Source organism: Aptenodytes patagonicus, chromosome 3 (genome assembly GCF_965638725.1).
Source record: "Aptenodytes patagonicus chromosome 3, bAptPat1.pri.cur, whole genome shotgun sequence".
Classification (NCBI taxonomy): domain Eukaryota; kingdom Metazoa; phylum Chordata; class Aves; order Sphenisciformes; family Spheniscidae; genus Aptenodytes; species Aptenodytes patagonicus.
In genome coordinates, this window is record NC_134951.1 from 42,070,502 (window position 1) to 42,098,156 (window position 27,655).

At 42.1% G+C, this 27,655-nt stretch overlaps 2 protein-coding genes across 3 annotated transcripts in view; one reads left to right on the top strand and one right to left on the bottom strand.

The window, feature by feature from the left end:
- Positions 1-116: 116 nt before the first annotated feature.
- On the top strand, positions 117-26,436 carry NT5E (5'-nucleotidase ecto). Its single transcript, XM_076333175.1, has 9 exons — positions 117-449; positions 5,084-5,306; positions 10,462-10,650; positions 14,555-14,752; positions 16,267-16,418; positions 19,786-19,894; positions 20,692-20,841; positions 22,458-22,658; positions 24,346-26,436. The coding sequence occupies exons 1-9, from the start codon at positions 117-119 to the stop codon at positions 24,501-24,503; spliced, it is 1,713 nt and encodes a 570-aa protein (XP_076189290.1). The 3' UTR covers positions 24,504-26,436.
- SNX14 (sorting nexin 14) overlaps positions 24,891-27,655 on the bottom strand; it is a 58,611-nt gene continuing 55,846 nt past the window's right edge. For both annotated transcript variants that reach the window (XM_076333174.1, XM_076333173.1), the window contains one exon: positions 24,891-27,249. In XM_076333174.1, the coding sequence (XP_076189289.1) occupies positions 27,211-27,249 (39 nt within the window). In that variant the 3' untranslated portion in view covers positions 24,891-27,210. The remainder of the gene's footprint in view (positions 27,250-27,655) is intronic.

Genomic DNA, 27,655 nt, shown 5'->3' on the forward strand with positions numbered 1-27,655 from the left:
CGCCCGCTCCCCGCCCCGCCGCAGCGCTCCCCGTCCCTCCTCCCCTCCCGCAGCCACCCCCTCTCCCGGCCGCCGCTTCCGAGCGGTCCCGCGGAGCGGCGCGGAGCCCCCACGGCATGGCGGGGCGGGCGGGCGCGCTGTGGCTGTGCGCGGCGGCCGTGCTGGGCGCGGCGGCGGAGCTGCGGCTGGCCCTGCTGCACACCAACGACGTGCACGGGCGGGTGGAGGCGCAGGGCGCGGGAACGCGGAGCTGCGCGGGCGCGGAGGGGGCGGCGGGCTGCTTCGGCGGCGTGGCGCGGCGGGCGGCGCGGGTGGCGGCGGCGCGGGCCGCGCACCGCAACGTGCTGCTGCTGGACGCCGGGGACCAGTACCAGGGCACGGTGTGGTTCTCCCGCTTCAAGGGCCGGGAGGTGGTCCACTTCATGAACCTCCTGCGCTACGATGCCATGGTAAAGCGGGCCGGGGGGGGCGGGAGCGGCGCGGTGAGGGGCTTCCCCCCGCCTTGGGTGCTGGGTCTATTCCTCCTTTCCCTCTCCTGCTGCTGTTTTTTGCATTGCCGCCTCCTTGAGTGCGTAGCCTTGCATCAGAGAAGGCTGTAGGTCAGGCTAAAATCATGGGCAAAGGCGGCCGGGAGGTGAGCAAGAAGAGAAGCAATGCACTAGGTGACGGGCACCCGGCCGAATGAAGTCATGAGCTGGCAGCCCCACGGACAGCCAGAAACCGGGAGCTGATGCCAAGGCTACAACAGAGGAAAAGAGTGGTGCAGTGGAAGAGCTCCCCTTGGGAGAGGCAGGGGCTTTGGACGGGCGGGGGACTGGATGGGCTCTGTTGGAGAGGGGTTGGCAGAGGCATGGAAGTGAGCCCAGCAAAAACCGGGCGAGGAGCCTGGCCTGCGATGGAGGGATTAACCCTGGTCGAGGCTCGCAGCCTGCCCTGCCGGCTTCGGTCCTGCGGGAAGGGACAGATGGCACATGTTGGCAGTGCTGTTTCGAGGGGTGAGGAGTTTTAGTTTTCATCAATCCCCACCCTGGTCATGTCCAGTCCCACCAGGGTGGTGGTCATGATGGGGTGTAAGGGGCTGTGTGCAGGTGGCCCAGGGACTGTAACAGCGCATCTGTGAGGGAGCCCTCCGAGACGGTGCCAGTCCTGCACCTTTACTCTGTCTCTTTTGGTCATCCAAGTGCTGAGAGGAAGGTAGAAGAATTTGAGACTGAGGCTGGGGGATGTCACTCCATGTCCTTAAATCTTTTGTCTCAAGGCAATAGCCTATTAATGTATAAAGAATTATCGTGGCATATTTTTCTTGCATACAACCCCAGAGAGGAGGAGAGAGATTAAAGTTATGTTTGAGAGTGACTGCTCTTTGAGAGTGACTGCGTATTTATTTCATCCCAGTTGACAGCTTGAGGGGAAAATCTGTGCATATCACATCCTCTGTCTTCATCTTTTTTGCTTTCTCTGGAAAGGACTGCACTTTCCTTTCCCAGGTAAAAATGGCTTCACCCATTTCTTCCCTCTGCCTCAGAACAGCTACGGAAGGGAAAGGCATGCCCCAGTGCACTTTCCTAGGCTAAACACACTTCATACCAGACAGACGGGTCTGTGAAGCATATTGCTCCCTGTTCACATGGCCTAATGAACGGTTTCCTAATTGTGAAACTAACACTAACGGGGTTTTTCCTCCCAATGGTGACGGGGAGGAGCGTGTGCATTCAGGACTCATCCTCGCTGAGAGCTGGGGAGCACTTTGGGGTTCTGCAGTGCAGAAATAGCTCGCTGCGGTTTTTCCTACCTTTCTTCGCAAAGCTTACTGCTGGCTGTCATTTCTCAGCCTTATGTTTGCTGGTTTGACTGGTTCATGGGCAGGCTGGGAGCTTGTACAGTTCCTGATCATATCACAAGAAGAAATTCTTCCAGGCAAAATCAGCAGTCTTGAACTAGTGCTCAGTTTTAGAAACACGTTGTGTAGGAAGCATCTGCTGGCTGTTTAGGAGATCCCATGAGCTTTTTCATCAGAATAAGATTAAAAAATAATTCCACACCATACTGGATAGCCAGAGGCTTGTACTGGATGCTAATGCCTTAGGTGAATAGTCAACTACTTGCTCTCTGTGGAGGTGCTGCATATTATAATTTGAATATTGTCAGTGGATAGAAGGGGACAGCGTAGACTGAGAAGCTTCAGAGACTTCAGCACCTTTCTCTGCTACCAAAGAGCCTGAGGAGAGATGCTGAGTGTTGGGCAGCGGCTGCAGCATCCTTTTTGATTCTTCTGTCCGTGGGCCATGGGGACTGTGCAGTGGGGATGGTGGCTGGGGGGGCACAGGGAGCAAGGTAAGAGCCGCACTGCAGAAGGGTGAGCTAGTGTTTCTTTAAGCAAAATTCGGGAAGTCACATCCGTAACAGAAGGGGTGGGGATTACTGAAATGGTTAGAAGTGAGATACAGGAATAGAATTACAAGTAGGATGAAGGAGGGGACATGAGTCATAGAAGTTGTTAGAGGATGGGGGCAGGAGCCATAGGAGGATTTAGGGCAGCCTGGCAGCGTTAGAGGTTTGTTCCATGAATGGGACAAATTTCCTTTTTTAGGTTTGCCCTTTTCTCATTTATCACCTATTTTCTCCTGTTTAGCTAGGTATTGCCTTCCAAATTTTCTTGGCACTGGCCTTGCTTTTTGGTGTAATTAACACCAAAATCCAAATTAAGTACCGCAAAGGCAGTAGTTGGAGGGGTGATAGAAGTCTTTTAGTTTTACTTTTAAGTTGCATCCTTCTGCTAATTTGTATCCTGATTTTGAAATATTTTTATCCTGGTTTCTTGTGAAAAGGAGGATTATACGATCACATGCTGTGTGCCTGAATATTTCTGTTTATTTCACCTTGTGACTTACACTTGTGCTGGCCAATGGATTCTGATTTGGTGAAGGGATATGGCACAGGTACAGAGTCCTCGAAGCTCTGGGCGTAAGGGTAGTTAGATGTGAGTACAGGAACCCAAAACAGTCCACATCCTCTTCCCTAGAGGAGAAGCTGCATCAAAAATAAAACTGATTATTAGCCACCAGTGATTTCTCATGAACAAGAGACTTTATAACCACCCACACCATGGGAAAAGTTTTGATCAAAGCTTGTATCCTAATGGACATGAAATAATCCAAATGCAAGATACAAAGCCAAGAGAAACAAGGTTTCATTAGTGGTTGGTTGGGGTTTTTTTCGCAACAAGCTAATAGCAGTTACATCCAATTCAAATTCTTATTTCATTTGCAACCTTTTTTGGGGGGGTTAATTGCGTATTTAGGAGGAACAGAAGGCATATGCATCAGCCAAAAGGAAATAGCTTGTTACCATTCTGAGATGCTCCACCAGTCTGTGGACCTTTTTTCAGAACATCAGTCAGCATCAAAATGAGTTTCCTTAGAGTGTTATTCTTTTTTTATTTTTATTTTTTACAGCAAATTAGATGGCTGTTAGAATACGGTTAGAAATGGAATATAGTTGGAGTACATTGTGTCTTCCCAAGTCAGGATTTTTTCAAAGATAGTTCTCAGTTCTTTTGGAAAAGTGCTGCAGCAGCATGCAAACAATTTGGCTCCTTCCCTGGGGTGTGAGTAGTGTTCTCACTACCATCAGCAGGAGCAGTTGGTTGCCAATGCAAGTTACTGCCGATATCCTGATTTTTCCACAGGGCCATTGACTACCTGCCTGTGGGGATCAGAGGAGTCAGGAGTCTGTCTCTCCCCCAAAAGAGAGACACTGCCAATCAGTTGATTGAAATACTGAGTTTCCATGCCTGTAGTGGCTTCAGGGTCCTGCTTGGGTTGAAACGTGATCAGGGTTAATACAGTCTCTTTGGGGAATAGAAGTTGAAACAAGCACATGGGGGTTTTTTATCTAAGTAGAGCAGGGAGGTATATAAGTCTTTTTAGATGATGAATGTGACTTTCCCCACTTAATCTTCAGAATGAAATTATGAGCACACTTTTGTCTAGAAGAGTTGGCCCGTTGGCTTTAGCACCCCTTTCATACTCTGCTCTAGTTACCACCTGAAAACTTGTACCAAGTTACCATGTACCAAGTTATGCTATTACCACGTTTCTATAGATAGATCTTTTCCTTCACTAACACCTAAATATGCTACAAGGTTCTTGCGTATATTGTGCTTCTGCAAAGTTGCCGTCTGTGGAGGTTTTGCCAGCTATTGCCAAACTTGCAAGCTCGGGCATGTGGCAACAAGCTGAGCATGAAAAAGGGGCGGGTAGGAGAAAGTTCCATGGTCCTTTAAGGTAAGTCCATTTTTGACTGCTTAACCAACCTAGAACAACTAAACATTGTCATCTTGTTGGTATTACCTTGCTAATAAATAAACTGGACTGCTCATTTTGTGTGATAGTCTTAGCGCTTCACAGTGTTATACACACACCTGCATGTGTGCTCACACACGTAGTATGGATTGTCTATGGAGATTCTCCCTAGCTGATAAACATTAGGGCTTCCACTAGGTCATGATATTGATGATGGCTAGAAAATCATATTTTCTTGTTACATCTTAAAGCACACAAGAACTCTGACTAAATGTGAATTAAATATGTTTAAAAAACTGTAGTCCAAGCACAAGCTCTTAAAATGCATGTTTTATTTAAAGATAACATATATTGCCATTGGCATGTAACATTTTCTTCAGTATTTTTTTAAACAATGTATTTTCCGTACACAAAATACATGTTTTCCTTTGTGGTTATTGTTAATCATCTTTCTTGCAGTTACAGGATGAAAAACCAGTGGGTTTTAATCTGGTATATGATTACAAACACTTACTTAGATAGGTTTTAGATTTTAGGTATTGATATTTAGATTTTTTAGGTATTGATATAAGAGAGTCTGAAAAGCAAAAACCTAAACCTAAAGAAGATAACATTTCTGTGTTTGTGAGAAACAGGAATGTGCTGTTTTAGACAAGATAGGGTTTTCTTCTCTAGAACATAGACTTTGTTTTCTCAGACATACCTTGTATATCGTTTATGAGAGTATTTAGACTGAATATTGGAGGTAAGGTCTTATATTTTCTTCTTGCTTTCCACAGGCTTTGGGGAACCATGAGTTTGATGGAGGTGTGAGCGGATTATTGGATCCTCTTCTTAAAAATGCTACTTTTACAATCCTGAGTGCAAACATTAAGGGGAAAACCCCATTAGGGAACGAAATGATGAAATACGTTTATCCTTTTAAAATAGTACATTTTGACTCAGAATCAGTAGGAATTGTTGGCTACACTACAAAGGAAACTTCTTTTCTTTCACAGCCAGGTATGTTTTCTTTAGTATATAAGTTTATATCCTTTGTTACTATTTTATTACTTGCCCGCTTGTTTGAATCCAAAGATGAGCGTTTTCAGCTGAGAAGTGAGAAGTTTGTTGTTTTATCAGTATTTACTTGTATTATTCAACTTTGTAACTGCCCGATTTTTAAACTGGAGAAGGCTTGTTAACATTAAAAGCCATTTTCATACAGACCTGAATTATTTAGCATCACTGAATTATCTAAGAATATAAGGTCAGTGAGATTGCAGGAGAGCTGGGGGGCCTTTGGGGTTTTTATTTGTTTGTTGGGTTTTTAAATGTATATTCTTTTCTATTTTATTGTTATTTATCCATTTAAACAAATGTTAAAACATGAATACAGCTTGTCTCTAGAGTGAAATATGTTCAAACCAAGACATTTCTGTGTGTTGAAATTTTGCTCTTGGATGCCTCCATGCGCAAGCCCTAGTAAAAGCAAGAAGAGCTTCATATGTGTTTTTGAAGCAGAAGTTGCCCAAGACGTTTTTAGCCTCTCAAATATTTCCAGAAATTAGACTACAGAAGGAACACCCATTCAGCTTTTACCACAATTGCTTCATTCATGAGTAAAATTAGACTTGATGAGGAAAAAGACTTCTCAATTTCTGACTATTTTTTCCAACATTTAAGGGGTTTTGGTTTGTTGAGGTTTTGGTTTTTTTTTAGTAAAATGTAATGGTGTATTGGAATGAGAAACACATTTAAATCAGCTGTAGGAGATCTGAGTCACTGCGTGCTCAACACTCAGCCCCCCTCTGACAAAATCAGACTTTCTTCCCTGGTTTTTGCAGCAGGGATGCCCTAAGCAGCGGTTTAAAACATTTTCCACACTGAAAAAGGACTTCATATTATTACGTGTCTTTCCATTGCTTAGTAATAAAGAAGTAATGCATAGCTTTCTTGAGAAAAGGAATATTCAATACTTTGAGGAAGTATTAGAATATAAAACTGTTCCTTCTGTGCTTTTTAATACCTATGCTGTATGTTTAAACTCTCAGGAAGCGGACATCTGAGGTCAGAATAGACTTCTGTATCTCACTTCTATTTTACAGTGATGTGTTTTTAGAGTCCTTTCTTTGTTTCCCCCAACGAAAAAGAAAATTGATCTGTATTTTGTGTAGGCAATAGAATTTCACCTGTGCTTGAGGGCATGAGGGTAGATATCATCTGACATCACGCTAAGTTTGAAAAATGGAGAGCTGGCCAATATTGTTCTTCATTAAGGATTAATAAAATAGACCTCAGCTCTTCTTCCAAACAACTGTGTTGGTGTGGTGAGGTCATCAAATTAACTTTCTTGCGAATAAATATACTGGAGGAAAATCCAGATAGTGTTGGAATGATTCTCTGAAGCATTTAAATACATTTCCAATAACATCTAGACATCATATTGAATGCCTCAGTATGCTGAGACATTATAACAGAGACCACAACTAGAAAAAACAGTGTTAAAAGGGAAGGCTTGTTAGCTCCACAGATGGAGCTGAAGCAGCCCTAAGCTAAGTATATCCCACAGTTTAATTGAGCAACAAGCAGGGCAAATTCTAACAGCAACATTTATAGTGCTCAGAGTTTTTATAATTTTTATAATTTTCCGCTTTGCCTTCTCAGTGTGTGGAGGAACATTTGGAAACTTTGAAAATGTGAATTCAGGGTATGTTAATGTAACTCAGTGACTAGATATCACCCGTGACCTAGCAATGCTTCAGACTGATAAAATCATGGCAGAGGTGGGTCGGTGGCAAAATAATTATCAACCTACTTCCTTAATTCAATGAATAAGATACGTTGTGAATTTTAAATTGTGAATGTGATTTCTTCTACTGTTAAATCTCAATAACTTCCACACAATTATGAAATTACAACTTGTACTTTTCATAGTCTGCTTAAAACAGCTATCAACATACTTGGACAGAGTATAAAGCCCTTAAACCTCAATGTTTCCATTGTGAAGGAACAATTATCCTCTGCTGAAGGTACTGTTAATATTACTGTTTGGAAACCATAGGGGTGGGGAACCACAATTTATAGATTACAGCCAATTGGCAGTTTTTCTAAAGTTCTCCTCTGTTTTGCTGTATACAGCTATCTCAGCTGAATGCCCAGCCAGTTTTTCCATGTCCTGCAAGAGCTGTTTATAACTTGGCACATAGACAGAGTTGTCTATGTATTTGCTTTGCACTGATAATCCCAAGACCATCTTTCTAGTATTTGATGGTACCAGCTTGCTCGCGTTAGTTCTGCAATGATGTTGTAAACCCCACAAAATAGTTAATGTCTTTATCTGTCCTGAGAGATGCTACATACACATTTGGTGCTGTGAAATAATATATCTCATTTTGTCCACTGTCTTTTCGTATAGGGTGGAAACCCAAAGCTGCTTACTCTGTAACCCTACCAGCGGCAAAATATTTACTAAAACTATCAACTTGGCAGAGTTTTCTAAAATGGAATTTTAAATTCCATTTTTCCACTTTATTCTGGCTAGCTTGCGTAATATTTTTAACATGCAGCCAGTTCTTTTTCCTTGTTCATTTATAGCACAGTTTGGGTGTTTTATCTGAAACTGTACCCCATCTAAAAAGAGAAGAGGATGTCACATCAGTTTAATGCCTTGAAAGAGAAGTGAAATACTGACACGAGCAATAACTAACTCTTAAATAAGCACTTTATTTCAATTCAGATTGTTTTGAAAAATGCGCAGCTGAGTGCTAAGTGGTATATTGCTTTTTGCCTGGTTTCTTAGAGAAATGAGCACTGTGTAATTGCTCTTACAGTCCCCCGCTGTATAACTTTTGAACCTGCCGGCCCATTTCAGCTCAATTGGATCAAGCACTGAGATGACTAGGATCCGAAGCTGTGTGAGATGCCACAGCTCCGTCGTGGAGAGGGGGTGCAGGAAGCCCCTGCAGCCCCCAAGCAGGAATCCCTTTCTGAGGGCGAGGTGGGCAGCAGGCAGTTGCTGGGCGGGTGGGTTGGCAGTGCCACTGCCCGCCCCAGCGCCAGTGGCTGCCTGTGCCCTGCCATAACAGTCCCAGGAGAGAGATGGACTTACTGGCATGGGACAGGCCTTGTTTTTCCCCTCGTCCTGAAAGGAGGTTTGTTTCTTTTATTATGGATTGAAGATTAATAATAACACGTCTTCAGTGTATGGTGCATTGTAGGCTGCAGTGGCGTAGAAGGGTAACAGAGCTGGTGCTGATGGGGAGACCTTCGTTATCGTGGGCCACCTGGCTGCATGCCATGGGAGAAGTCAGCCTGCAGGGAACTGCGTGCGAGCACAGCTAGTCAGCGGCTCGCTCTTGCTCTTCGTTTAGAGAGCTCAGCTCTCCTTACAGAACTGGTCCGCACACCGTAGCTGGTGCATGGGTGGTGAGATGAGCACGTGAAGGGCCTACACTCAAGGAGCATTTCTTGGACTTCCCCTTTTGCCAGTAGCTCTGCATCAGGCCCAGCTTCTGTCAAGCGCAAGGATGTACAAAGAGGGGCTGAAGCCGGTGGCTTCCTTCAGCCTGGAGAAGGAAGGGTAAGGGGGAGCTAAGTGCAGTCTTCCACTGTCTTAAGAGGGTTTATAGAGAAGACAGGGACAGACTCTTCCCAGAGGGGCACAGAGAAGGGACAAGAAACAATGGGCTCAAGTAGTACCACAGGAAATTATGGTGGGACGTAAGGAAAAAATTTGTCACGGTAAGAGCAGTTAAGCCATGAGACAGGTTGCCCAGAGATGTTGTGGAATTTCAGCTTGCTTGGACAAGACCCTGAGCATCCTCATCTGGCTTTGAGTTCCTGCTTTGAGTGGGTTTGGGACTAGATGGCCCCCGGAGGTCCCTTCCAGCCTCAATTAACTTACGATTCTTTGATTCCAAGAAGAGGTCCACAGGAAGAAAATGTGGGGATGCACCGCACAATTCACTCTGTAATGTGCAGTACAGAGATTCCCTCTGGCAGTAACAGAACTATTCAATGGGTGTGGTGGTGAACCAATTTATGTAAGCCTCTTTTATCTCTCCCATTGTAGCAGCTTCCTCTTCACTTCCTGAGACATTTTGCACTCGATTGTGAATTCGTTTCACTCCTCCCTTTGTTACGAAATAATATACATCTTTTAACTTTAAAGGCATATTTCAAAATGGTTTGATCAAAAAACTCTGCAGGAAGGAGAAGAATTAGATAAAGGGGAAATTGGTAGAAATGTTCCTCGGTTGTCTTCACCGGAAAGTGAAGACTTCCATATTACAGTTTGTTGACTTTATTCTTAAACTCTATTCTTAAAACTTCATCAAATAAATTAGCCTCCTACATAGGAAGTCCTTTTGCGCAACCCAAAACACTGTGCCCAGGATAAAAGTGCATGTTTGTCTAGTGCTCTTGTAACTGTTTGTCATGTTAGAATAATTTCAGTGGGCACAGAAGCCTTGCAGAAAGATTGTGAGTTTCCCAACACTGTGGTCCGGAAAAGGTTTCTCCTCTCTAGACTTTCTGTTCTTTATGTTCTCGTTTCAGGATGGTAGCTCAGTTGTGTGCTGTGCTGTATTGGTATTACTGAGAGTGGTTCACATTAGGTGAGATAATTTGTGTAAAAAGGCAATTCAGAGCGTAGTGCAGGACTTTGAAGAAGCTGCTGTTTAAAGCCTTGGGGGGGTGGAGAACGAGATGAGTGTGGAGTAAAAAGATATTTAACTCGGGAGGAGGTAGAAGATCTCAAAGAAATATAATTTGGGAAGGAAAAAAGCTTTATAGTACAATACAACTGTTTATACTCAAACACTTACTGACATATTTAGTTTCCTTTCTCTAGTTAAATAATAAAAGCCATTCAATTCTTGATCCCACAATTGGTGTCACTGGAGTTTTTTTATGGAGTTACAACTTGTTTAGTATAGGCTAGTGCATACAGCTCAGTGCAGGAATGTTGTATTAGTCTCAGCCCACAGATGCTCCTGAGAGACTGGAGAACATCAGATCAGATCAGGAGCTTGAACCAGCTAAGGGCATTTGAAAGCCACTGACATTCAAAGTTCCATTAATTATACAAAATAGTATCTGATATCAACTACTTTTTTTTTAACTAGTAATTAAGGTACTTTGTAAGTACATTCATGTTTGTTCTTTTTTTTTTAAGGGGATGATATAATCTTTGAAGATGAAATTGAAGCATTGCAAGTGCAAGTGAATGAACTTACTGCTATGGGAGTGAACAAAATAATTGCACTAGGACATTCTGGTTTTACTGTGGACAAAAATATTGCCCAAAAAGTGAAAGGAGTGGATGTTGTAATTGGAGGACATACAAACACTTTTCTCTATACAGGTATTTTACTTCTTACTAAAATGTTGCTTCTAAAGCAAAGCTGAAACTGTTTCTCTTTAAACTGGGAGAACTTCCACAAATACAATTTACTGCTGGCTGTACTGGGCCAGATTCATAGCTGGTACCTATCCATAACTTCCATGGAAGAAACGAATTTAAAACAGCCTGCGAGCAAGAAGTGCCCTAACTCACTGAAAGGTTCCTTAACGCTGTGGATGTTCAAGGTGACCTATACAAAGCAGGACAGAGGAACAAAGGTAGTAATACTGGTAAATTACTGCCAAACATACTGTACCTGTTTCAAGCTCACGCATATAAAGGAGTAAATAAGATGTTTACATTTAAACTTGCATGTCGCTTAACAAAAAAAATTAGTCATGTAAGACTTCAAAAGTGATGCCGATGTTGATTTTCCATAGAATCTGATTCTGTATTCATAGGTCTCCATTAGCCCTGCCATGAAAAAACTTCTCCCAAGTTTCCTCTGTCTTTTTCAGTCCCTCTTTTAATTGCTGACTTTGCTCTTCTTTTCCCTAGAGGTAGACATCATTCCAGAGATAAACACTGTTGATCTGATTTCTTCCGCAGCAACGCTACTTTAGGCAAAACCTGCCATCAGCAGCTTCTCCAGTGCTGCTACCTTCCCTGTGCCGGTGTGTAAGGACACAAGTAGAAGAAAGGCTGGGTTTTTTTTAAACCATCAAAGATAGCTCATTAAATTTAGCAGAAACTTCATTAACTGGTTGAGACTATAACAGGAACTTTCTGTAATTTTCAGCAAAATTTCCCTTGTGCCCTAGTCACAGGGATAGCACCATGTACCCTAGGACCTTAACCACTTAAAGGTTTTGCGCTGTCCGTTTCATCCTCTCCCTACTCATCTCCTCTCACTTTCTCATGCCTTTTTTGTCTCATCTGGGCTCTCACCTTTTACTATCCCACTTGTTAAAGAGAAACAATTGCACGCTACAGTTATACATTAAACAGTTTGGAATATATCTTGAATTTGGCCTCAGGGAATAACTTTGCTCACTAAGCTGGAGCCACAAAGCATTTACACACCTACCTACAAGTCAGAGGCCGCAAACACTTAGCACAGGGGTGCAGTAGCAAAGTGGCCAAACTGGAACAGATGACAGGACCATTCATCCCAATGTGCCACGTCTGTGGAGGTGATTTGACTGCGGGGTAAAACATCTGTGTCAGTATGTGTGTGTCTATGTGTAAGCCTATAAGCTCTCATTTAAATCCAGAGACCTAATTAGTAACTGGCAGCAGAATTTGGGAGAATGTTTCAGCTCAGTCTAAGTGGAGATGTACCAGCTGGTCAGCTGAATCTCTGGCGGTCATGGGAGTTGAGAGACATACTGCCCATGCCGACACCTCCATAGAGATATCTTAATATAAGGGCCTAATCTTGGACTAGTCCAACCTATCTGTCTCTAAGACATTTGCAAATCTCCGGTTTATCCACAGATTATGTGGCAAATGTTGTCTTGACTTGTTCAGGTGTGCTTTGGGTTTGTAGAACTCATTCAAACAGTAAGGGTAGTTTTAGGTTAGAGCATTTTAATTTCTGGTTTTCATCAGAAAGGATGTTCTGAGAATGTAGTCTGTTGGCTAAAACAAGGTAAGAAAATAGGAAAGTGTTACAGGCTCTTCAGTTACCCAGTATGAATTTGTGCATTTGTAATGAAACAGCATCTCACACTTTGACTGAGATGTGTGCATGAATTCTAGTGCTGTTTTCTTTGAGGATAAGATGCACTGAAGTGTCTTTTCATTTCAGAAGGAACACATCTATCTTACAACGGAATAATGTCGTAGTGATAATTAATCCTGCAAGAAAGTATCAGTATCAGAAAGTATTTCTTCAGAAAGCAAGAAATGAATAAGGCTCTGGACAAGCACTTAACCATGCACAGCTTAGAATCATAGAATCATAGAATCATTAAGGTTGGAAAAGACCTCTAAGATCATCGAGTCCAACCGTCAACCCAACACCACCATGCCCACTAAACCATGTCCCTAAGCGCCTCATCTACACGTCTTTTAAATACCTCCAGGGATGGGGACTCCACCACTTCCCTGGGCAGCCTCTTCCAATGTTTAACCACTCTTTCAGTAAAGACATTTTTCCTTACATCCAATCTAAACCTCCCCTGCTGCAACTTGAGGCCATTTCCTCTCGTCCTATCACTTGTTACTTCGGAGAAAAGACCAACACCCACCTCGCTACAACCTCCTTTCAGGTAGTTGTAGAGAGCGATGAGGTCTCCCCTCAGCCTCCTTTTCTCCAGGCTAAACAGTCCCAGTTCCCTCAGCCGCTCCTGATGTAAACTAAATTGATGACCAGAAAGCATAACTTTCTCTTGCTAATGCTCTGTTCATTCAAGGACTACTCAAGGGCAAGAGATCAAAACCGATTCCTTTTTCAGTTCCAAAAAACCCAAAGCCACTTTTGCATGCATAAATCCTGCAGGGTTCTTGTTAGCTACAGGATTTCTTAAATTCTTCCCAAAATAAATATCGAACAGTGAAGAGGCACCACCAAAAAACCAACTCTGTTGGCCAGGCTGAAAGTAGAAAAACTAGTTCTCCGGTAAATTTGGTTCAGCTTGTAGTCTGTTACAGCTGTTCTTCCTGGACAAGAGGAGGGATTAAAGATAAACATGAATCATAATGGAGTTCTAGGAGGAACATTTGTCATGCTGCTTATCGCAGGACTTCATATTATGTAAACAACTGTAAATGAAAGGAAACCAGTTCTCTGAGCAGTGGAAATGAAGAGCCTGCTTTCCTCTGGATCCATGTCCTCTGCGCCCGCTCCCCCATGCCCTCGCCCCACCGGCACCCCAGCTCTCACTGACACATGGATGGGAAACGCCACCGGCTTCGGGGCAGGAGCGAGCAGCGGGCTTTGAGGGGGCTCTGCAGCGGGGCCTGCCGCACAGCACGTGATGCCTCTTGGAGCTGCCCGACCGTGATCTTTGCTGACGGTGGGGTAGAAATACTGACAGGAATAACAGGGGGGTGTGATACTACTCGGATAATATTGTCAAGGAGACAGGGAGAAGGCTGGTACCCTTGAGACAAGAGCTGTACCGTGTAGTTTTCTTTGCCGTTTCCTCCCCTGCGTGGTTTCTAAATGCTGTGGTAGCCGATGCCGATTGAGCCGAGATCTCTTTTCTCTGTAAATGCCTTGCTTTAATCTATCTGTTTCCAAGTCCTACATCTAATCACCCTTCAAACTTTGTAGGTTGATAAGAGTTTTAAATCCATGACCACATAACTCTCATGCTAATGAAGTTTGCTTTTGCGGGGGGTTTGCAGGCTGTCTGAAATTTTGGAGGCTAAGTTTGGTATAGTAAAAAAAAATCAGTTGGGTGTATGCACAAATTCACGGAACTGCTTGTAGGTATTCTGACTGCATATTATCAATAAAAATAGTTTAGACCTTTTCATATCAAGAAGTCCTATGTATGTTTTACTAACATTCTCATTTTCTATCTGATGCAGAATAATGTAGTGTGAAGGCTTAACAATAAACTTTTCAGGCAGAGGCTAGTATGTGTGCATTACTGAGAGGTTTAGATTGAAATAATTGGAATGAAAAGTTCCTTTGTTGCTATTGTGACATGATGTCATGGAGGAGTGTGCTGTCACAACTTAAAAAACACTGTGGCAGTTATTAGAGCTCATGTCCTGAAAACAACATTGTCTCTTATGAAATAACATAACTGAACAATCAAATGTGTGCTTGTCGTCCAATACGTTCATTGTTGTTTCCACTTAATATCCAATTTGGTTTTTTTAAGGCTGAGAAACATTTGAAATGTCATTCTCATAATTCCTTGAAGGTCACATGAGCTGAAGACCCGCTTTACATGCTTGTTTCGCGCAGGCACCCCACCCTCTACTGAACAGCCAGCTGGCCCGTATCCATTCATGGTTGACTCAGACGATGGGAGGAAGGTGCCAGTTGTACAAGCTTATGCTTATGGAAAATATCTTGGTTACTTAAATGTTACATTTGACAAGAAAGGAAATGTAGTTGAAGCAGTTGGAAACCCCATTCTGCTGGACAGCAGTGTTCCTGAAGGTATGTGGACTAGACATTTGAATTTGCCTGCAGCACTCTACTACAATTCAAGTGTCATTATGGTACATACACAGTACAGTGTGGCGGAAGAATTCAGCTTTCTGCCTGAGCTTGCAGTGCTCTTTGGTGTAGGGTTCAGGCTGTGGTACAGTTGTACCCATTTGCCTCGATTTCTCTTTCTGAACAGCAGCCTTTGAATATGCTCAAACTCAGTGTATGTTTTTGTCTATTTATAATCACTGGAAGTCTTTTTGTAGGAACTCGGGTGATACATTACCTTACCATTTAGCAGAGCCCGCTTTAGCTAGCTTTGTAATTATGATTTAAAAGATTATGAGGACTAATTTACGCTGTTTTGCCAGGGGCTGGGTTCTTCAGAACAGAGTTTAAGGCAATATAGGAAAGTGGACATATTCCAGAAAAAAATTGGAATACTCTGGCAATGTGCAAATAGAATAAACAAACCCGACAGCTTCTTGTTTTCAATACTGAGTGTGTTCAATGTTTCAGCTCTGAAACATTTAAAGAACTGGGAGGAGAGTCTTGCTGTTGCTTTCTGTTCGTAACTCTGTCCGAGCTCTGTTACCTGCTTTTTGTCGGCTCTGTAATTACCCGGCGCTGGTTCTCTAGGCTTTGTTTCTTGTCCAGTGTTTGCTGTATGAAGCTCTGAGCTTTTATCAGACTTTCTAGGTTCTACCAGAGTATTTATAAACTAAATCCTTTAAAAATTATGTGTTCATAGATATTATTTACTGTGTTATTCTCAGTGATCTATTAATGTAATGAGATGATGTAAAGAGACTTTGCATTCTCTCTCTGATGTCAGTAAAAGTAAAAATTCGGATACATAGGTGTTCTCATTTTATAAATGTTGCTGTTGCTGACAGTTATGTGGCAAATTGCTTAAAACTAATAGCTGATATAAAACAGTTGTGACATTATCTGTCTGTATATACAAGTATCTTTGTATCTGTTTTTTTTTCCTGAAAGAATTACATTTGCACCTGGCAGACAGAGGTGCATAGAGAATTAATTTCTACAAAGGGTTTATTCCTTGACATTGATATTTGAGCTAGTATTCCTTTTAGCACTACATTAAAGGGGAAGAAGCTAGAATTAGAAAAAAAAAAGATATGATGTCAAATAAAGACCAAGCTCACTTGTATATTAAAAATTCTTGTATAGAAGCTCTCATCTGTCAAGGTAGGTGCTAGAAACCCCATCGGTCAGAGGTTAGAACAGGACGGGGCAAAAATATTTTTAAGTGTTATAGAGGAGATGCCCTTGCTGTGGCACAGGAATAGCTTGTTCACTTGATTGTCCCATCCTGCCTGCTCCCTTTACAGGCTCTGAAGTGAGTAGATGTCATGTTGCTTGAAGAGCCTTTAGGGAAAGTGTAGCATTTTAGAATCATGAACAGCAGGGTTTTTTTTCTCTAAGCTTTGTATTCACTGAAGTGTCATTAATATGAGATATGTGCGATGCTTATTTTACATTTTTATACTACTTTATAGATGAGCACATTAAAGAAGAAGTGGAAAAATGGAGGAAAAACCTGGGGAATTATTCTAAGGAGATTGGAAAAACTAGTGTTTACCTGAACGGTACAAGCCAAGCGTGCCGTTTCCAAGAATGTAACATGGGAAATTTGCTTTGTGATGCTGTGGTAAGACGTTGCCACCGCAGGTGGCAATCACATCTAAGTGTTACTCCAGAGCTATCAGATGAAATGCTCCCAGGCTCTGAACTATCAGCGCATGGGCTCTGTGCTGCTTTCCAGCACCGTAACATCTAGTGCGTCCCTAGAAAGATCTGGCAGAAGCAAGCCTATAATGAATCTTGCTGTATAGAGTAAGGAGCGGTTTATTCTTTGCATATATCCTCATATAGAGAACGGCTTGTTCGCAGCTGTCTCTGAAGCTGCGGTTTTAAGAGAGACAGCCATCTGATCTACGAGCCCATTCCTCAAGCAAGGAGGAGAACTCGGCTCCTCTGCCCCTCTCCTGCCCTGCTACCGGTCCCCTGCTCACAGCACTTACCTTCTGCCCCGTCATTACTCACTGGGCTCTGCTGTCACCCTTTTTTAATGCACTAGCCCAGAAAAAAAAAAAATCCTGGGTAGTTTCCTGCTGAATTGTCCAAAAGGTGCCAGCTGAAGCAAAGGAGGTGTAAAGGCCATACACACAGCCAGGCGCAGAAGAGGTAAAAGCCCCCAGCACCCCAGCCCAGAGGGAGCCACTGGCCCCTGCTGCATCCTGACAGGTATTGCTGGGCTCTAGCAGTCACGGAACACCAGAAGGTCTCTTTACGAGAAGTCACTTCCAGTTTTTAAACTAGCTGGTTTGGATTGTTTTCCTCTCCCTCAGCAGCACCATTTCCTTTGGGTGCTCCAGGGAATAACGTTCACTAATGTGACTTTCCAGAAAATAAGCATTGCCATAAATGTCCTGCAGCATTGCCACAGTCAGGAGCCAATTAATAACCGTGAGTTTTCATTTAGCTATGGCCCCAAAGCTATTTATCCAGTGCATGTGATTGCTTTTATTGTAATCCTTAAAAAAATTCTTAGTTCGCGGGCTAATTTCCAAATTAGATTAAGATTTGGGAATTCTGCATACAGTTCTACTAAAATTGCAGCGCCTTGCTCTTTCTTCCTGCTAGACTTTTTTACATTTTTATTTGAAAAACGTGATCAAATGCTTTGGCACTTTTGAAGCTTAAAGAAAGTAACTCTGTAATCTTTCAGAAGTCTGTAGATTTTCTTGCTATGCATTTTGACTTGAGAGGTCAAATTCTACTTTAGTTAAATCGATGTCTCTAGACAACCATCTGCGGTCATCAGTAGATACAAGGATTACCCTTCATGTTCTTTGCCTTACCAGTTCTACACTTGCTTTCCTGTCTGCTGCCGTGCATTCGGGGGTATGAAGGTAAAAAACAGACCTGCCTGCTCCATGGGCTTTAATAGTTAGAGTTGTCCTGGGAAATGTGGAGACTGAGAAATGTGGAAGATATTGATTGATTTGTCCGGGGTCAAAACAGAGGTCCATTAAGTTCAGTGATGCTTCTCCAACAGTAGCCCAAAATCTCAGAATAAAAGGTTGACAGACCCAGATAGCATTTTACAAAGGACTTTAAAGGAACACAAATGTGAAGTGGCTGTGAAATTGCTAACATCAGTGTGTGAGCTCTTGTTTTAAACTGCCTCTATGCTCAGGACTGGACAGCAGCAAGCGCAGTACCACAATTTAAAAATACTTCCGTGGGGAACTGAGGAATTACAGATTTGTAATCCTGATATCTGTTCCAGGAAAATTAGTAAATTAGGGGGTACGGTTCAGACTGAAATCAGCAAACAGAAATAAATCCATTCATTGATTAAGTATGAGTTACGAACTTAGGAGTATCTCATGGATCTGGCTATAGGGAATAACTTTGATGACTAAGCTGGAGCCTCAAAGGATTTACACAGCTGCAAGTCAGAGGCCGCAAACACTTAGCATTGGGGTGCAGCGGAGAAGTGGCCAAACTGCAACAGAGACAGGACCGTCCCTCCCAACATCTTGTATCCAAGAGTGACCAAGGGAGGATGTTGAGGGAAGAGTGTACACCGGGACAAGCCTGTGGAGACACTGTACTCAAATCTGTCCCTGTCTCCCACCAGCCTGCAGCTCAGGGACTTCCCAAGCCAGAAGTGGCGTCTTGGTATTTACTAGCTCCCACTGGAACTTGTCTTCCCTGAACTTGCCCCATCTCCCCTTGAACCCCTTCAGCCTTCCCAACAGCCGGTGGTAGGGCGTTCCACCGCTGACCTGCATGTCCTGCAGAGACCTTAGTCTTTTGTCTGTGTGCAGCCTGCTGCCCACTGGTGGGATGCCTGCTGGAGGCCAAGGAATAGTTCTTGCGCCAGAACACTCAGTCCCCTGTCCACCTTCTTCACACCACTCATGATTTTATAGGCTTCTCAAATATTTTCCTTCCGTTGTCTCTTTACCAAGTCAGACAGCCCGAGCCTACATCATCATTCTGTGTCTTTGACCATCCTTGTCACCCCTCTCTGAATCTTTCTAAGTTTTTCATCATTCTTCAAATGAGAAAACACACTGATGCCTACCCGGCCTCCACATGTCCCTCTTGATTTTATAGACTTCTGTCATGTCCTTCCTGTATTTCTCTCTTTGTGAGACTGAAGAATCATAACCGTAGTCATTCCCGTATGGAAATCAGTCCATCCCTTCCGTTACCCTTGTTTCTTTTCTCAACCTTTCCCTGTTCTACTCAGTTATTTCTGAAGATTAACACTGTAGGCTTATCATCCTTATGCAACTGAGTAAGTCCCTGGTCTCCATTTTCTTTACTACTTAGGATGTCTCAAGCAAATATTATCTTGTCCTTGCAACTTGCTTTTGTCAGAGTTTTGCTACTGTTGGAGATCCAGTACTGTACAGAGTAGACTTTTGGGTCTCACCTGATACGCCGGTTTCCTGTTCCTCCACTCTTCTACATCTTTCTAGTTTGCCAAGACCATTCCAAATATTAAAGATCAATCTCAGAGAAGCTGAAAAATCTTAATCCCCTAAAATGTACAACAAGAGCTAGGTTAATTTATACGTTCCCCTACGTGTTTTTAATGTACCTTATTTAAGGTCCTCTTCACTTCCCAATTCTCCAAACATGCTCAAATCATTTGTCTTTTTCACAGTGGTTGGAATCAAAAAATCATCCTTCCTTTTTTCAGCTGGCCTGCCCTGGTCATGTCATATACACAGAGACTATGGGAGAGTCCAAGAGTTCATTCCAGAAAAAGGCAAATATTTTTCTTGTTAAAAGTTTAAAAAAAGCAAAATAGTTACTGTAATGTTTTTTGCCTTGTTCTGTAATAATTCAGCATTTTGCAGTGGGGCTGAATGTAATGTCAAAGATGATATAAAACCTTTCTGTCTCTTTTCAGTCTCAGATTGTATTGGGTGTAAATTTCCAGAGCCTAGACTAAGTGAAGATTAAAAATGAGTTTAAACATTTTCCTTTGGTAGCTTTATGAGAATGTCAGACATCCGGATAGAAAGTCATGGAACCATGTTTCAATGTGCATCCTGAATGGAGGCGGGATACGGTCACCCATTGATGAACAGAGCACTAACGGTACGTAAAATTACAAGCCGAATAAGAACTTTGCCAAGAAGGAGGAATCAAGTTGTTATGCAAGCCTGAATCCAGTGTTAGGTATGGGCTTGTTTTGATGGGATTTGCACAGCGTTTGGACACGATTTCAAACTTTCTCATAATGGTTGTCCACCATGAGAGCACAACTGCACTCAGGCTGACATTAATAGAAGTTACTAGCATTGTTTGTACACAGTGCTTTTTATAATTTTCCTCTCTCCTTGCTGCCTTGGAACAAAGACAGTGGATATTCTTCACCTCCTACTATAGAGGGTCATATGGTGTGGTCGCTGGGAGCCTTCTGTAGTCTGCTGTCAAATAAGTGAATTCTAGGGTTTTCTGAACGGTAAGGTTTTGCAGTTTTTATTTTCCTGCTATCACATAAATGAAAACTGAAAACAAACACCTTTTTCAGTTTAGCTAAATCTTTCTGTAGGACTACATGAGTAAATCTTAAGCAATTGGAAAAATTGCCTGACTCAGTAAGAATATCTGTTTTTCTTCATCTTAGGTTGGTCGTTTGTAGTCTCTTTTAGTAGAGTTACTTGAATAGCAATACATGCTGTACATCAAACTCGGATTTATCAGTCTTGATACGTGTTGGATGATAAAGACGCAGGTTCTTTGGTTTGGATGTGATCCTCACCTCTGCTGGCCCTCATTTTCTCCAATTGTATTTGCCACGTTCCTTGTCAAAAATGTACTGTTAAACAATCCTAAAATAATATTGTAGACTTAAAAAAAAAATTAACGTAAACAAAGTCTCATTCCCCCAGGTAGCATTACTGTGGAAGATTTGCTGTCTGTTTTGCCATTTGGAGGTCGTTTTGATTTGGTAAGGGTGAAAGGCTCCACTCTGAAAGAAGCTTTTGAGCACAGTGTGCACAGATACGGGAGAGGAAGCGGAGAGCTGCTGCAGGTTGGAGGTATGTTCTCTTCCTTCCTCGTCTCAGTTTTCCAAGCCAGCCGTCCCTTCTGTTGGCCTTGTTTGTATTACACCTGGAAACCGCTTTAAGAATGGAAATCAAGTTGGCCATACATCCTAGCTCTGTGCCTCACACCTGCCAGCTAACTGACGCTGTTTATCCTGCATATGTTTGATTGAGCCGCTGCAGCACACAGGCCATCGCTGTTCCCTTCAGCAGAGACAGGAATCCCAGCTGGTTCAGTAACCCGTAATGGTGGCAGTTTAACACTTCAGTTAACTACAGGAAGATATAATTCAGCATAGCTGTAACACAGTAATCGCTACAACAAACTCCTCTTTGCAGTTCTTCACTGGCAGCCTACCTGAGACCCCAGACTGGATGTCTCTGCCTGTTATTGCCAAAGTTCAGTTTATCAAAATCATTTTGTGCCATTGTCTAATGATTGCTGACAGTTTTAGAGTTAGTCCAAGTGGGCTATGGAATTGCTCCAGTGAATTTCTAAATATTTTAGGGATGAACAGTTAATATTAAAAACATACGCATTTCTTGAATTGCAGCTGCCCATATATTTATCCAAATGTGTACTAGGCTACAGTCACATTTATTCCTGGTCTCTCCGTGACGCAGTGTGGATTTTATTATTTAGCAGAAAAGCTAAACTTCAAGGGCAGGGGCTGAGGGATTTTCCCCAGCTCCGTGCCTCTCCCCCCACATAGCCTGGCGATGGAGCCACGTCCCTGCCATGCAATCTAGAGCCCCCACATGCCAAGGACACAACCCACGTCTCGCACACAAGGCAAGTGCTTTCACAAGTTATCACATTCTTGGGTACCACTAAGGTAAAGCAGCAGCCGCCCCTCCCCTCTGCTTGCTGCCTTCTCACAGAAAAAGAAGATAACTAGTAGCTCTGGAAGGGGTTCAGGAGAGAAGATCCAGAGCAGGAAGAGCGCCAGGGTTGGAAGAGCCTCTGTGCTTTGGACTAGCTTTAAATGGCTTCCTGATCAGCAAATTCTTGGCAATGCTTTTCTGGGGGCCTAACTCTCCCCAGGCTTTGACTGAGGAAGGCTCACAACTAGAAACATTACTTCCCCTTCAGCAAGTAGAAACCGCAGCGTTCAGCCCTGGCCTGGCTTTCTTCTTTCAGGACAGTACTTATTATCCATAATAGCTGCCAAATTAGGGGCACTGGCTGGCTTTAAAAGAAGTCATGTCAGCCAACAAGACAGCAGAATGAGAAAGCACATGACTACAGAAATAAGGGGAGGTATTTTTATCTTGCAGTATTCTAATCCCAAGACTAGTAATTTCCTTCTGTGGAGTAGTGACAAGAAGAGAACAGACGATAAGTAACTGGGGTGGGACAGTACTTCAGCACTAATTCTGAATCTCGTGATTCAGAATCACTAATTCCCTAATCTCGTGAATTTTCCTGGATAAAAGTTGATTATCGTGCAAAGAAAACAGGACATTAAGTGGTCTCACTCAGAACAATATAACCTCTCAGTCACAGAAGCCAACGTAAAGAATCCGTTGAAAATGGTGGAGGAGGATGCTTCTAGCCCTGTATGTTCAATAGGCACTGCATAAAGTGGCATTCAAACGTATTTTCGTAGGCATCCATGTGGTCTATGATCTCTCCAGAGCCCCAGGAAGCAGAGTTGTTAGCTTAGAAGTGCTTTGCACAGCCTGCCGAGTCCCAGCCTACGTCCCACTCCAGATGGATGAAATATACAATGTGACTCTTCCATCCTATATGTTATTTGGAGGAGATGGCTATCATATGCTGAAAGACAAAAATCTGGGATACAGTAAAGGTAAGTATGGGCACCAACAGGGTAGCAGACAAACAATTCCTAAAAGTTAAAAGATCTTTTTATAGTATAAGTCTCAGATTTTCTGCTTTTATTGGATAGATTAAATTTGCTTCTATCTGACTGCTCTGGATTGCTAGTTTTGGTTGTAGCTAGCAACTATATTCTTTTTCAGTTAAATCACAGCAGTTTCAAAGAGAAACTGAGCCTTATCAATTCAGCATTGCTTGGAGAGCAGTTCTGAGATCATGATAAACCAGAAAAGAAGCAAAAACCACACTACAGAGAGTACATACCACGTGTACTACCTTGCACTTGTACTCATTACTAAACAATGCATCAAAAAGAAAGGTACTATTTTCTTTAGATTTCCACTGTATAGAAGTATTTGCAAAGACAGAATCGTCACCTCTGCTGCTGAAGGACATGCAGCTCAGGCGAGCAACACCGAGGGCGAGGGGAAAGGTGCCGACTTGCTCTGCGGGAATTGGCCTGCCCCTCCGACAGCAGCGGGACTCTCACGAGTTCTGCAGGCAGCAGCAGGCAGGGTGCTGACAGACGCCACCCTAGAGAGGTAGAAAGGAAGTGTTCTAAGATCCTCTGAAGTTGCATGCAAACTGTTAGAAATTCAGCATTCGTTCAACTGACATGTACATCTTTTAGGACAAAGGGAAACCTGAAAAAATTTCTGAGATTAAAATTCATTATTTCTGAAAAGACAAAAAGGATGTAGTGCTGTATTTAAAAAAAAAGTCTCTTCTCGGAGCACATCTACATCTTTCAGAACTTTAATGTCATATGTTCTGCTTCTGGATGGTAAAAGCATGCTTTTACCAAAAAAACTTTCCTTTTGGACCTTTGTTGCAACTACTTTTTTGGTTCTACAGGGTATTTCAATTTAAAATTGATTCTCACAAGCACGGTTGGTGTTTTAAATCAAATTCAGCCTACAGCTTGTAAATTTGGTGGGGCTGTAGTTTTCAGTAAATATCTGTGTATGCAGAAACAAATTTACATAGAGAGAAATCATTAGGAATAACGAAAGGGAACAACTTAAAAGGTTCTGGCAAAGTCTCCCAGTAGAGCAGAGGGGCAAAACTATAATTACTCTTTAAGATGGAGGTGTTGCCCTTTAGGATTGCAAGAGCTTGGATCAGAAGGGGCTCGTGACATGGTTGGCAGCAGTGACCGAAGAGGGTCTCCCACTGCAGAAAATCCACATCATACGTTGTGTGCACGCAGCAGCAGCACACAGACTAGAAATTCTTCCCCCCAAAAAAAAGTAAAGTTAAATTTGAAAAGGTCTAAGTGGTAGCTTTGCCAGATCTATAGCACTCTACCTCAAACAGGTGGGAGACTGTCTCAATCTACCTAAATCTGACTGGAGGTTACCATTGTAACAGATGCAAAACAAACACAAAAGCACCAGACGATGCAAAAAGAATTCTTTTTTTGGTAAAATATGAGCTGCTAACCAAAAATTCTGGCTACAAACCACCACAGACATTTTATCTGTGCACAAGAATCAACTCTCCACACCCCTACACTGTCTTAATGTGTACCGATTCAGAATGGCAAACCGTAGAAAACAGTTTAAGACTTGAGCTAAAACTATTTTAGACAGGTTCTTAAATTTTGGTTCAGAGCTTGGCTTCCGCAGAGAACACTGTACCTTTGTTTGTTTGTTTAGGTGAACCTGATACTGAGGTGGTTTCCCGTTACCTCCAGAGAATGACGAAAGTTTACCCAGCAGTTGAAGGTCGAATAAAGTTTTCTTCTGGAAGTCTTACTGAAGGAAGCCTTACCCTCATTTCTGTGTTGTTCACTGTAACATTCTTGCATACTTGATTTTTGCTCGCAGTGTTTTCGTTTGGAGGAAGGCAAGAGGAGCGATGATGCTGACGAAGGGAAATGAGAACTGTTCTCTTTTCTTACACCTTAAAATGAATGAATGTTTAGGTTTCTGCACGTCGTCAGTAAACGGCACAAGCAATCGTCTTTAATCTGGTAGTCACTGAAGCACACTGTGCAGAATGAGCGGGCAGAATTCACGACTTCTTAGTTTGAATCAGCAGGTACCCACAATTCAGTTTGAGGTTTCAAGCAGCAAAGTTCCAGTGAATACTAATGCTCCATCATGAAACAACCACTCACCGAAATGGGGTATTTTTATTTTTTCAAATTCTTTTAGCTTCTTTAGATAGTGAGTCGATTAAGAATCTGATTCCAGTAATGTAAACCAGCTTCTAGAAATAGATTTATTAAAGGTATATATACACCTTCCTTTGATCTACACTCAGGGTTAAAGCTTTCAATTGAATAATTCTACCTTCCTTCCAGTCATATTTATCATACCTACACCAATGCCCGAAAGAGCTGGATTAAACTCCGTGTCATTGAAAGCATGAGGTCCATTTATATGCAATTAAAAAAAGTTTTTCCATTTTACTTTTGTAGATGCAGCATCTCACTTACGTTTTCCACTAATAAAGGATGCAATGAAAGCTTGATTTGATTTTGATCAATTTTAACAAATTGAGTAGGTACACACTTCACTAATTAATATGACCAGTTTGGGGACTGCATCTAGAGCGAGAACACAATCTATGATTATGTTTCATATCAACATGCTCAATTTTACACCTTTTTTCCCCAAGACCAAAGCGCAGGACTCCTGGCCGTTACTCTCTATCAGCAATGTTCAGAGAGAACGTCGGATACACGCGTCGACTCCTGCAGCACTGTGGCAGCCTTTGGAAGTCGCCCAGTAATGGGGCTTTTTACAGCATTCCCTGGCTTTATCATAATTGTGATCAAAAGCCCATCTCCTCTAAGGGAAGGCTGCGTTTAAAAAAAATATACAGTTGTAAGAGAGAGGCTAATGAGCATAAATTCAGAAATCAGCTTAAATGTCAAGTCTACATTTCTGACACTTTACCAAGAAGTGATTGCTTATAAATGAGTGCAAACGATTTTTTTTTTTTTTTTTTTTAAAGATTGTTCACATTTGGAATTTTGACATCAACGTGTTTCCGTATTGTTTACTGCTGTATTAAACTGATTCCTAGTGTTTTGAATAAACCTGCTTTGTTTTTCTGGAAAGCGCACTACACTCTTTTTCAGACCCAAGCTGCTCGCCTCTTAAATTCACTGCACCTGCAGATTTCGAGGAGAAGGTGCACGAAGACAAACATTCAGTATGTTTAAATTTCAAGACCTCATTAGTTTCCACATAAATTCAAGGGTTGCGCGTGAAAAGATCTGGAGTACACAGCTGCATTGGGTAAGCTGCGTTAGAACAGGGAGACAAACAACAACGGACCTTGACACGCTGCTAGTTGTAACACGGCATTGATGATTCGTCAATACCAGCCCCTGAAGTTAGTAGTTTACAGAATGGTCTTCCCCAAATCAACGTAAAACCAGTAACAGGGAGCGCGCATACGGACCGAGCTGTACCTGCACGCCAGTTTTTAAAGAGTTACGACGACTCCTTCGGCATATCCAGAGAGAAATAACACTTCACCTTCTTTTGACAAACAGAAGGAAAAGGTACGCAAAAGTAATACAGATACAATGCAAACTGTATTGACAGAAAACACGAATACTGCATTAGATTGGTTGGTTTATAAAAGGAGAAAACGGGTGTTGTCTGAAAAGAAAAACTGAGGAACGCCTATTCAAAGATCTCTGTATTGTTCTGTGAGTAAAACTTGTTAAAAATCCACGCATGAAAGTCCTTTTCAAAGTCTCTTTTATAAAGGCTGGGCCAACAAATTAAGATTTACAGGAAAAATCTTCCACATATTTTTATACTAATAAATTTTTAGAAAATGCTATGAACAGACTCACATCCTCTTTTCTAAGCCTGTAGAGAGGATGTCGGAAAAAACCCGACCAACCCAGATAAGAAATCGCAGAAAAATAAAGGCTAAGGTAAAAGTCAAAACCACTTTTCGCACCCATTATTATTTTAAGAGTGCTTTAGATTTGAAGGTCAGATATTAAATAAACTAAATTACACACATGATTTTTCCATGCTTGCGGAAAGCATGAAGGCCAAAGATAGTTCTGAGATTATTTGTCTGCAATAGATTCAATCATGTAATTTTGTTTTTAAAAAAGTCAGTAAGATTTGTTAAGACAGTTAAAAATAACTTCATGGGAGCATTCTACAACTTCTCCCAAACAATTTTTCTACGTATCCTTTAAGGAAGACAACAGTAATTGCTCTTTTAGCAAAGCATACGTTGGCTGGTCTTCCAGCTGCCTTATTTTATGTCATCCTGTAATTTCACACGCAGAGATTTTGGGGAAATTAATTCGACTTTTACTGATAACAGCTAAAACAAATTTTAAATAAAAAGTACAGATATATTCTTTACTTATAGTTGGTATTAAACTTTAATTTCTTTATTGCATAAAGAGATTTTTTTAGAACTTAAATTTTATGTTATTTACAAGAAAATATACAATGCAAGGTTAAAATGTCACATGTCCATTACAATAGTGCACAGTGGGTGTTTCTACTGGGTGTCCAGCAAGGTCCCTGCATTCACATCCAACATGACACAGAGCTAGCTTCCTTCGGACCCTGCCAAACAGTCATAGAGAAAAAAAAAAAAAAAAAATCACTTTTTAAGTATGTAGATATGCATTTTCATATAAATGACTGAACTAAGCTGCAACGATTAATGGTATTTGAAAACATCCACTTGAAACCAGAGTTAAGAGAAAGGAAGGCTACTGCTCTCAGGCTTTTAATACTACTTCTCAAAACAGGTACTTTCTTCTTTCTCTGGAAGGTCTCACCTCCCCCATTCCTAACTGCTAAATACAATATTCTTAAGACAGCAATTTTCTGCTCTGGAAATGGCACTGGCAAGATATTTTTTCAACTGGATTTCTTTCCTTCCTCTGCTAGGAATGCTGCTTCTCTCTCAGCTGTCCCTTTTCCTTCTATCCTGTCTGACAGAGTTCCAAGGGGCTGGCTGTACATT